Source organism: Lolium perenne, chromosome 3 (assembly GCF_019359855.2).
Source record: "Lolium perenne isolate Kyuss_39 chromosome 3, Kyuss_2.0, whole genome shotgun sequence".
Classification (NCBI taxonomy): Eukaryota; Viridiplantae; Streptophyta; class Magnoliopsida; order Poales; family Poaceae; genus Lolium; species Lolium perenne.
The window spans coordinates 80,745,772-80,758,319 of NC_067246.2; the positions used below are offsets into that span (position 1 = coordinate 80,745,772).

At 42.3% G+C, this 12,548-nt stretch overlaps 1 protein-coding gene across 1 annotated transcript in view; it reads right to left on the minus strand.

Moving 5' to 3' along the window:
• Window positions 1–11,996, minus strand: part of LOC127339449 (uncharacterized mitochondrial protein AtMg00810-like) — a 56,428-nt gene extending 44,432 nt beyond the window's left edge. The window contains exon 1 of the mRNA XM_051365304.1: window positions 11,067–11,996. Coding sequence (XP_051221264.1) covers window positions 11,067–11,996 — 930 coding nt within the window. The remainder of the gene's footprint in view (window positions 1–11,066) is intronic.
• Between the last annotated feature and the right edge of the window lie 552 nt (window positions 11,997–12,548).

The following is a 12,548-nucleotide window of genomic DNA, read 5'->3' on the forward strand; positions in this document are numbered from 1 at the left end:
TATTTGAAAGAGCGAAAATTCCCCGGATTTTCTATGCATGAATGCAATGCACACTTTGGTGTTCTCTCATTTTATTGTCTCTAAACCTGGGATATTACATAGACTCAGAAACGATGAAGCCGATGTTTTGGCAAACATCGGGTCGTAGTGTTTGGCAATACCACCCGGCGTCTTTTGGGAGGAAATAACTGAAAGATCAACCAAGGCGAAGAAACAGCCAAAAAAGAAGGAGAAGCTGGAGAAAAACTCGGGGGCTCCAGCAATATCAGAAGCAAGCGCATCAGGAGATGAAGAAGAATCGCATGAGGTGATGGTGGTGCAAGTTCCTTGGATGCAGGTTTACATCGCATATATCTTAAGGAAAGACATACCCGAAGATCCAGTAGAAGCAAGGAGAGTTATTCGACGGTCCAAGGCCTTTACTGTGGTTAAAGGAGAGTTGTATAAAAGAAGTATATCGGGAGTGTTGCAGCGATGCGTTACACCCGAAGAAGGAAGATTAATTCTAAAGGATGTGCACGAGGGAGTGTGTGGACACCACGCAAGCAATCGAGCTATAGCAGCCAAGGTTTTCAGAGCAGGATTCTACTGGCTAACAGCAATCAAAAATGCAAAGGACATAGTGCGTACATGTGATGCGTGCCAAAGGTTTGCGGCAAAACCTCATTCTCCGGCTGCAGAGTTGATGCCAATACAATTGTCATGGCCTTTCGCTCAATGGGGTCTTGATATGGTGGGAAAATTGCATAAGGCATGGCCAGGAGGGTACGAGTATATGCTCGTGGCTGTCAGCAAGTTTACTAAATGGATTGAGGCAAAGCCAATAAATTCGCCAGATGCAGCATCGACGGTTAGCTTCATCAAAAGTCGTCTTTCGATTTGGAGTTCCTCATAGCATCGTCACGGATAACGGTAGCAATTTCACCTCGAAGGAATTCAAGGCATATTGCGCAGAGGTAGGAATCAAACTACACTTTGCGTCAGTTACGCACCCGCAGACCAATGGTCAAGTCGAGAAAGCGAACGGCATCATCTACAACGGCATCAAAAAACGTCTGCTAACACCATTGGAATTACTAGAAGAGTTGATAATATAGCGATAAATATAATAAAAAGGTGAGCCTACAACCAAGTACAAGCACTTGGCTGTAGCCTCGGGGGACTACTCCCATCAGGAACGCTGTTCGCGTACCCGCTGAAATTGAAGAAGTCATGGTGAGCATATTTTGAGTTATGAAATAACTCTTCATATACTCCCATCGGGAGAATAAGATAAAAATATACAATTCATCCGCTGACTCGAATAAATGTGCTATTCCAGCAGCCGAAAAAGGCACTCGACAATATATTCTCAGAGCGCCTCAGTCGCGATTTATTCTCTGAATGCCGCAATACTTTGCGAAGGTAAGACCCCAGGATCCGTCCTACGCGGCGTGGCATCGCCTCTGAATGCGTTCGGCTACTTTTTTCGTATCAGCAGATACGAAGAAAAATCCTAACAGACGCGTTAGGTACCCAATAAAACATGACTGGAATTCGGCATCTGGTAAGACCTTAAGCAGCACATGTTGAATTACGCTAGTATCCTGAGATCATGTCCAAGGATGTGATCTTGAAGTGGGTTTTTGCGGGATTGGCACAAGAGCAGTTAACTGGTACCTGATCCGTCAGATGAACCAGCCCCATCTACCGTTATCCCTGTACAATACATGATTGTTTTATGAAAGTTGTTTACTGACTCGAAGAAATCTTAAGTTAATTGTAAAGATGGAGATTTTCCCTAATTCTTCGATTCAAGCAAAATCTCGGGGGCTACTGACATAGGCATCCCCAATGGGCCTGCCGAAGTTGGTACCCGGGGTTTACTGAAAGCCCACGACCCGAAGTTTATGAAGCCCAGTTATGAGATGGTTTGGAAAGATAGAGTTGTATTAGGAATAATGGCTTGTAACTATTACGGGACGAACTAAAAGAGTCTCCCGGACTTTGTAACTTGTACATCACGAAACCCTCGGCTCCGCCTCCTATATAAGGGGGAGTGATACGTCTCCAACGTATCTATAATTTCTTATGTTCCATGCTAGTTTTATGACAATACCTACATGTTTTGTTCACACTTTATATCGTTTTGATGCATTTTCCGGAACTAACCTATTAACGAGATGCCGAAGTGCCAGTTCCTGTTTTCTGCTGTTTTTGGTTTCAGAAATCCTAGTAAGGAAATATTCTCGGAATTGGACGAAATCAAGGCCCACGATCTTATATTTCCACGAAGCTTCCAGAACACCGGAGAGGCACCAGAGGGGAGGCCTAGGGCCTCCACACAACATGGCGGCGCGGCCAGAGGGGGGGGGGCGCGCCCCCCTACTGTGTGGGTCCCCCGTGGCCCTTCCAACTCCGCCTCTTCGCCTATAAAAGCCTCCCTGACCTAAATCTTCGATACGGATTGACGAAACACCAGAAAACCTTCCAGAGCCGCCGCCATCGCGAAACTCCAATTCGGGGGACAGAAGTCTCTGTTCCGGCACCCTGCCGGGACGGGGAAGTGCCCCCAGAAGGCATCTCCACCGCCATCTCCACCGCCATCTTCACCGCCATCGCTGTCTCCATGATGAGGAGGGAGTAATTCTCCCAGAGACGAGGGCTCTACCGTAGCTATGTGGTTCATCTCTCTCTTTGTGATCTAGTTACTCTGGTGATGTTATTAAAGTACTCTATTCCTCCTTCATGATGTAATGGTGACAGTGTGTGCATCATGTAGTACTTGGCGTAGGTTATGATTGTAATCTCTTGTAGATTATGGAGTTAACTATTACTATGATAGTATTGATGTGATCTATTCCTCCTTTCATAGTCTGTCGGTGACGGTGTGCATGCTATGTTAGTACTTGGTATAATTGCAATGATCTATCATGCACTCTAAGGTTATTTAAATATGAACATCGAATGTTGTGGAGCTTGTTAACTCCGGCATTGAGGTGCTCTTGTAGCCCTACACAATTAATGGTGTTTGTCATCCAACAAGAGAGTGTAGAGTGGTTTTATTATGTGATCAATGTTGAGAGTGTCCACTAGTGAAAGTATGATCCCTAGGCCTTGTTTCCAAACATCGAATATCCGTTTATTTACTGTTATGTTGCATGTTCACTCGCTGCCATATTTTATTCAGATTGCTATTACCACTCATATACATCCATACTACTTGTATTTCACTATCTCTTCGCCGAACTAGTGCACCTATACATCTGACAAGTGTATTAGGTGTGTTGGGGACACAAGAGACTTCTTGTATCGTGATTGCAGGTTTGTTTGAGAGGGATATCTTTGACCTCTTCCTCCCTGAGTTCGATAAACCTTGGGTGATCCACTTAAGGGAAACTTGCTGCTGTTCTACAAACCTCTGCTCTTGGAGGCCCAACACTGTCTACAAGAATAGAAGCACACGTAGACATCAAGCACTTTTCTGGCGCCGTTGCCGGGGAGGAAAGGTAAAAGGCACTCATACTCCGGTCCCAGGTAACTAAGTTATTTTCTGTTGCCATTGTGAGTGCTCGAAGCTATTTCCTTTAGATCCTGCAATTGCATCTTTTTGTTTCTTGTTTTACACTAGTAAGGCATAATTGAAAGCAACTATGAGCTTTTTAAGCTATTTCCTGAGTTAAGACATGGATTGTTTGCTGCGAAAATTAAAAAACCTACGAAATCTTATTTGCATGCTAGTAGCAATGATATTAGTATGAACGCTTTGAACACCATTGTTGCTAATGATATGGAAAATTCTAAGCTTGGGGAAGCTGGTTTTGATGAGCATGACATTTTTAGTCCCCCAAGCATTGAGGAGAAAATTTTCTTTGATGATACTTTGCCTCCTATTTATGATGATTATAATGATAGTGGTCTTTTGGTGCCGCCTACTATGGAGAGTAAATTTTATTATGATTATACTATGCCGCCTACACTTGATGAGAATAATAATGATAGCTACTTTGTTGAATTTGCTCCCACTACAACTAATAAAATTGAGTATGCTTATGTGGAGAGTAATAATTTTATGCATATAGCTCATGATAAGAATGTTTCATTTGATAGTTATATTGTTGAGTTTGTTCATGATGCTACTGAAAATCTTTATGAGAGAGGAATATATGGTTGTAGAAATTTTCATGTTACTAAAACACCTCTCTATATGCTGAAATTTTTGAAGTTACACTGGTTTTATCTTCCTATGCTTGTTGCATTATGCTTCATGAATTTGTTTATTTACAAGATTCCTTTTCATAGGAAGTGGGTTAGGATTAAATTTGTTTTGAATTTGCTTCTTGATGCTCTCTTTTGCTTCAACTACTATTTCTTGAGAGTGCATCATTAAAATTGCTGAGCCCATCTTAATGGCTATAAAGAAAGAACTTCTTGGGAGAAAACCCATGTGTTTATTTTGCTACTATTTTGTTGTGTCTTGGAAGTTGTTACTACTGTAGCAACCTCTCCTTATCTTATTTTATTGCATTGTTGTGCCAAGTGAAGTCTTTGATAGTAAGGTTCATACTAGATTTGGATTATTGCGCAGAAACAGATTTTTGTCTGTCACGAATTTGGGAAGGGTTCTCTGTAGGTAACTCAGAAAAATCTGCCAATTTACGTGCGTGATCCTCAGATATGTACGCAACTTTCATTCAATTTGAGCATTTTCATCTGAGCAATTCCAGTGCCTCTAAAAAATTCGTCTTTACGGACTGTTCTGTTTTGACAGATTCTGCCTTTTATTTCGCATTGCCTCTTTTGCTGTGTTGGATGGATTTCTTTGTTCCATTGACTTCCAGTAGCTTTGTGCAATGTCCATAAGTGTTAAGAATGATTGTGTCACCTCTGAACATGTGAATTTTTGATTATGCACTAACCCTCTAATGAGTTGTTTCGAGTTTGGTGTGGAGGAAGTTTTCAAGGGTCAAGAGAGGAGGATGATATACTATGATCAAGAAGAGTGAAAAGTCTAAGCTTGGGGATGCCCACGTGGTTCATCCCTGCATATTTCAAGAAGACTCAAGCATCTAAGCTTGGGGATGCCCAAGGCATCCCCTTCTTCATCAACAATTTATCAGGTTTCTTCTCTTGAAACTATATTTTTATTCGGTCACATCTTATGTGCTTTACTTGGAGCGTCTGTTTGTTTTTATTTTTGTTTATGTTTGAATAAATTCATGCTTGTGTGGGAGAGAGACGCACTCCGCTGTTGCGTATGAACACATGTGTTCTTAGCTTTACTCTTAATGTTCATGACGAAGGTTGAAACTGCTTCGTTCATTGTTATATGGTTGGAAACAGAAAATGCTGCATGTGGTAATTTGTATAATGTCTTGAATAATTTGATACTTGGCAATTCTTGTGCTCATATAGATCATGTTTAAGCTCTTGCATCATGTACTTTGCACCTATTAATGAAGAACTACATAGAGCTTGTTAAAATTTGGTTTGCATGATTGGTCTCTAGAGTCTAGATATTTTCTGGTAAAGGTGTTTGAACAACAAGGAAGACGATGTAAAGTCTTATAATGCTTACAATATGTTCATATGTGAGTATTGCTGCACCGTTTTATACTTGAGTTTGCTTCAAACAACTTTGCTAGCCTAGCCTTGTATTGAGAGGAATTCTTCTCGTGCATCCAAATCCTTGAGCCAAAAACTATGCCATTTGTGTCCACCATACCTACCTACTACATGGTATTTCCCTGCCATTCCAAGCAAATACTTCATGTGCTACCTTTAAACATTTCAAAAGCTATTATCTCTTATTTGTGTCAATGTTTTATAGCTCATGAGGAAGTATGTGGTGTTTATCTTTCGATCTTGTCATTTACTTTAGACAGACTTTCACCAATGGACTAGTGGCATATCCGCTTATCCAATAATTTTGCAAAAAGAGCTGGCAATGGGGTTCCCAGCCCCAATTAATTAACTTGCATTAATAATTCTCTTCACATGCTTTGCCCTGATCTACCAGTAAGCAACTTAATTTTGCAAATAGACACTCCTTCATGGTATGTGAATGTTGGAAGGCACCCGAGGATTCGGTTAGCCATGGCTTGTGTAAGCAAAAGGTTGGGAGGAGTGTCATCCATAAATAATGAAACTAAAATACATGTGTAAATAAAAGAGAAGAGGGATGATCTACTTTGCTGGTAGAGATAACGTCCTTCATGGGAGCCGCTCTTGAAAGTCTGGTTGATAAGGTAGTTAGAGTACCCGCTACCATTCGTTGACAACAACAAACACCTCTTAAAACTTTACTTTTATACTCTCTATATGATTTCAAAACTTAAAAGGCTCTAGCACATGATTTAATCCCTGCTTCCCTCTGCGAAGGGCCTTTCTTTTACTTTATGTTGAGTCAGTTTACCTACTTCTTTCTATCTTAGAAGCAAACACTTGTGTAAACTGTGTGCATTGATTCTTACATGTTTACCTATTGCACTTGTTATATTGCTTTATGTTGACAACTATCCATGAGATATACATGTTGCAAGTTGAAAGCAATTGCTGAAACTTAATCATCCTTTGTGTTGCTTCAATGCCTTTTACTTTGAATCTATTGCTTTATGAGTTAACTCTTATGCAAGACTTATTGATGCTTGTCTTGAAAGTACTATTCATGAAAAGTCTTTGCTATATGATTCAGTTGTTTACTCATTGTCTTTACTATTGCTTCGAATCGCTGCATTCATCTCATATGCTTTACAATAATGTTGATCAAGATTATGTTGGTAGCATGTCACTTAAGAAATTATCATTGTTATCATTTACCAACTCGAGGGCGAGTAGGAACTAAGCTTGGGGATGCTTGATACGTCTCCAACATATCTATAATTTCTTATGTTCCATGCTAGTTTTATGACAATACCTACATGTTTTGTTCACACTTTATATCGTTTTGATGCATTTTCCGGAACTAACCTATTAACGAGATGCCGAAGTGCCAGTTCCTGTTTTCTGCTGTTTTTGGTTTCAGAAATCCTAGTAAGGAAATATTCTCGGAATTGGACGAAATCAAGGCCCACGATCTTATATTTCCACGAAGCTTCCAGAACACCGGAGAGGCACCAGAGGGGAGGCCTAGGGCCTCCACACAACATGGCGGCGCGGCCAGAGGGGGGGTGCGCCCCCCTACTGTGTGGGTCCCCCGTGGCCCTTCCGACTCCGCCTCTTCGCCTATAAAAGCCTCTCTGACCTAAATCTTCGATACGGATTGACGAAACACCAGAAAACCTTCCAGAGCCGCCGCCATCGCGAAACTCCAATTCGGGGGACATAAGTCTCTGTTCCGGCACCCTGCCGGGACGGGGAAGTGCCCCCGGAAGGCATCTCCACCGCCATCTCCACCGCCATCGCTGTCTCCATGATGAGGAGGGAGTAATTCTCCCCCGAGGCTGAGGGCTCTACCGTAGCTATGTGGTTCATCTCTCTCTTTTGATCTAGTTACTCTGGTGATGTTATTAAAGTACTCTATTCCTCCTTCATAATGTAATGGTGATAGTGTGTGCATCATGTAGTACTTGGCGTAGGTTATGATTGTAATCTCTTGTAGATTATGGAGTTAACTATTACTATGATAGTATTGATGTGATCTATTCCTCCTTTCATAGTCTGTCGGTGACGGTGTGCATGCTATGTTAGTACTTGGTATAATTGCAATGATCTATCATGCACTCTAAGGTTATTTAAATATGAACATCGAATGTTGTGGAGCTTGTTAACTTCGGCATTGAGGTGCTCTTGTAGCCCTACACAATTAATGGTGTTTGTCATCCAACAAGAGAGTGTAGAGTGGTTTTATTATGTGATCAATGTTGAGAGTGTCCACTAGTGAAAGTATGATCCCTAGGCCTTGTTTCCAAACATCGAATCTCCGTTTATTTACTGTTCTGTTGCATGTTTACTCGCTGCCATATTTTATTCAGATTGCTATTACCACTCATATACATCCATACTACTTGTATTTCACTATCTCTTCGCCGAACTAGTGCACCTATACATCTGACAAGTGTATTAGGTGTGTTGGGGACACAAGAGACTTCTTGTATCGTGATTGCAGGGTTGTTTGAGAGGGATATCTTTGACCTCTTCCTCCCTGAGTTCGATAAACCTTGGGTGATCCACTTAAGGGAAACTTGCTGCTGTTCTACAAACCTCTACTCTTGGAGGCCCAACACTGTCTACAAGAATAGAAGCACACGTAGACATCAGGGAGTCGAGGGAGAAAGAGGGGATCAATTTTATTGTCAACACAACCCTAGTTTCTTAGCAGTCAAGTACTTTTCCGGCTGAACCCTCGAGATCTACTTGCCCTCTACTTCCCTGAAAACCCTAGTCTACAATCTGTAGGCATTGACAAGTCAATACCTTGTCACACGATGGTGGCACGATCTTCACGTCGTAAGATTGAATCATAGAGGATAACTAGCTGCAAGCAGCCATGATATCTAGCTTTAGCCTCCCTAGGTTGGACGCGACCCCATACGTAGAGGAAGGCTAAATGTAAGCTAAAAGAGAACACCGGTCTACTGTCCAAACAATCGCAGAACCACAAACTGAGACCAACTCACATAAATGGCCTGAAACCATAGAGTACACATTAGGGGGAACTGGAGGCTCCATCTCGGGAATTCAAATGAACTCACATGAGCAAATGTAGTAAGGATATGTCAGATCTAAGACAGACTGAATGTATAAGATTATAGCTCAATGGTTTGACAAAAAGCACCTAAAAGAACTAGAGATGTGGTGTTAGGTGTGAAAATGATTCAAATGAATCATCATTTGCATGGCTTCCTTCAGGTTTTATAACACAACCCTCAAAACATGCTCCGGTGCCCTCACGGGCCCTCGCTGCACCGTAAATGTTTTATGGTTTATATATCCGATTCGCTACTTATTGTGTCTTCAACCTTATTTACTTTCCTACAAAAAGGTATGCACCGCCTTCCGCTAAATATTGACGCGGCGCTCCCGTCGGACCATCGCTACACCACCGGAGAAGTGTGGGGAGGTGAAGGACCAAGTGACGCATGCGTACGCTTGAATTAGTGGTTTCGAGACAACTTATATGCTACATCTTGTTCTGTGCATAGGGAGTGATGTACCGGAAGCACACTAGGGTTAGGGAAGCGAGCGGTCCACCTTCACACCCGCCACATCGTGCGGGATCAGACTTGCATGTCAAAGTGCCGCACGATAAGACCACAATCCAAAAGTTCATACCATATATATTTTGAAGAACAAAAGAACACACATGTCCAGAGTTCTCTCCAAGAAAATAACATGGCAGTCCATGTGAGTGTCGTGTCCTCATCGTGGCCGTTCACTAATAAGTCGACCAGATATTAATTTGGTAGGACCATGTCTACAATGAGCAGCAGATCCAGAAGAGATGGAGTGATCGGCTGCATTGACCGGAGGCATTTGCTAGATAGATCGACCAAGTCCCCATCATGGTTTCTGGTTCCACCATATCTGTCTCGTTGGTTCAAATGTTGGACCTGACCTGACCAGTTTGCGGAATAGAGGAGGCTGATCGCGCCATCTCTCCGACTAACCATAATGACTACTACCATTTCAGTCGACCATATTAATAGACTGTTGGAATTTTCACAAGAAACAAGCAAACAAAGGCCCTTACCAATCACGATTGCGGAATATTTCTTTCTTGGTCGGGTGTGGCTACGTGACGGGCATGCTTTGGGAAAACTTCTCTATAGAGAAATTGTATTCTTAAAACTGAGTTAGCCTAATTAAAAACTGGATGACAGAGCCCAATGCGATAAAGCAAACGTAGATTTTTCTGATTTCTTTTTGCAAAACACAGTATATACCTAGACGTTTATAAGACTAGCCTCAATTAGAGTATCATAAGTAGTATCATGCATGCCATGTTGGCAAAAATCTTATGTATCACATCAATTAATGAGATGAGAGATGAGAGTAGTATCATAAAATGACACATAAACCTAGAAAACTTCATGACAAATACATCATGTACACGCATTTGCATTGAGATTCTACAAAACATTAAATATGACATATGTATGATACCATATTATGATACTATGCATTGTGGAGGTGGTATCACAAACTAGTATCATGTATATGATACTAGTGTATGATACTTCTCATTGTGACTAGTCTAAGGGTGTGACGACTAGTTAGTTCTCCGTTAGATGATATCATTAAAATCAGTTGCAACTCATGATTAGCACAAATCACGAGGCATATCGAATGGTGAAATACTTGACTAAACACGAAGTTAGTTCTCAGCTAGTTGAAAATATACATATATACTTTCACGGTTTCACCCGATGAATGTACACATACATCCTACGGACATGGTGTTTTGGCCCATAGGTCCAAATACATCTATTATAAAAGGCTTGTGCTTCCATAGACCTTGTATCCGGACAAACCCCGGATATATAATGTAAACCCCCGAAAGGTTAAATTTTAAAATGTCAAAAAATATGTATACCTGGACATACTATGTTCGTATAGAAAAAATTGTTGGGAAAATATTTTTTCTAGGTTGTGTAAAAATGACAAATAATTGTGTCATGAGAATCCATTTTGGAGTACCGAAAATTGTCCAAGTCATAGAAAATGTCAACCTTTCATGAAAACTTGTGTGCAGACATGGAACGCCGGAGTGTACAACTACAATTTGTTCCAGATATTTTGATATTTTGAAATAAGTTTTTTCAATAATAGATGCTTCTACACCTATGAGTCAAAAGGCCTTTCCCCACAACCTACTTTTGTGAATATCTCTGAGAGCTGACATCAAAGGTGCATCGCCTTCCACTCACAGATTATTTTGCTTTTATGAGACATCCTGTAAAACAATGTTTATGGGGAACTTGCTCAACCCTCTAGGGGTGGCATATCTCATATATATATATAGGGGTACAACATACATATACACGTATAATACAAGAGCAGCTATACAAAGTCTAACACCCCCCCCCCCTCAATCTCAACTCACTCCTGATGTAGCATGAAGGTTGAGATTGCGCCCGCCTACAGACCTCAAACATGGGCAAAGGTAGAGGCTTGGTGAAGATGTCCGCAAGTTGATCCTTTGAAGAGATGAACTTGATTTGTAGTAGCTTCTTCGAGACACGTTCCCTCACAAAATGAAAATCAATATCTATGTGCTTGGTCCGTGCATGAAACACCGGATTAGATGAAAGAAACATGGCACCGATGTTGTCACACCAAAGGACCGGTGGACGAGGTTGAGAGACACCCAATTCCTGAAGAAGGGACTCAACCCATATGAGCTCAGCAGTTGCATCGGCAACAGCCTTATATTCGGCTTCGGTACTGCTGCGAGAAATAGTGGCTTGCTTGCGTGCTCTCCAGGCGATCAAATTAGGACCTAGGAACACAGCATAACCCCCCGTGGATCGCCTGTCGTCTGGACATCCAGCCCAATCAGCATCAGAGAACGCAGACAGAACACCTGATGAACTGGCCCGGAGATGAAGACCAAACGAAGACGTGTGACTGACATAACGCAAGATGCGTTTGACAGCTGACCAATGTACATCAGTAGGAGCATGCAAATACTGGCACACTCTGTTGACAGCATAGGACAAGTCCGGACGTGTGATGGTCAGGTACTGCAAGCCACCAACAATAATGCGATACTCCGTTGCATCCTCAGAAGATAAGAGAACACCATCAGTTGCTGAGAGCTTGTCAGTAGAAGACATGGGTGTGGGCGACATCTTGCACTTGAGCATACCAGCACGGCGCAATAGATCCAGAGAATACTTCTTCTGAGTGAGAGCCAGACCAGTAGACTGATGAGCAACCTCAATACCCAAGAAGAAGTGCAACTGACCCAAATCTTTGACAGCAAAATCAGCACCAAGAGCAGAAATGAGAGCAGTAGCAGTTGTCGGTGAAGAACTGACCAAGATAATATCATCGACATAGACCAGTAGGTACATAGTCACACGGGGTCGCTGAAACAAAAACAACGATGAGTCGGCCTTCGAGGGGATGAAGCCATGAGTATGAAGAGCAGAAGCCAGGCGAGCATGCCAAGCACGCGGTGCTTGCTTCAATCCATACAGAGCCTTAGTCAGTCGACACAGATGATGTGGCTGATCAGGACTAACAAATCCTGGGGGCTGCCGCATGTAGACTTCTTCCTCGAGAAGACCATGAAGGAATGCATTCTGGACATCCAGCTATCGAAGACACCAACCTCGGGAGACCGCCAAAGACAGAAGGAGCCGAATGGTGGTAGGCTTGATAACAGGACTGAAGGTGTCCTCATGTCAAGCCCATGACGCTGTTTGAACCCCTTGGCAACAAGACGAGCTTTGTAGCGCTCGATAGAACCATCAGCATGTTTCTTCACCTTGAAGACCCACTTCGAGTCAATGATGTTGACACGTGGGGGATGAGGAACAAGGGTATGGTCATGGCGGCTTGATAACTGCGAGGTTCAGCAGTGGGATCATCCACAGCATGGGCCATGCAAGCTGCCAGCCAAG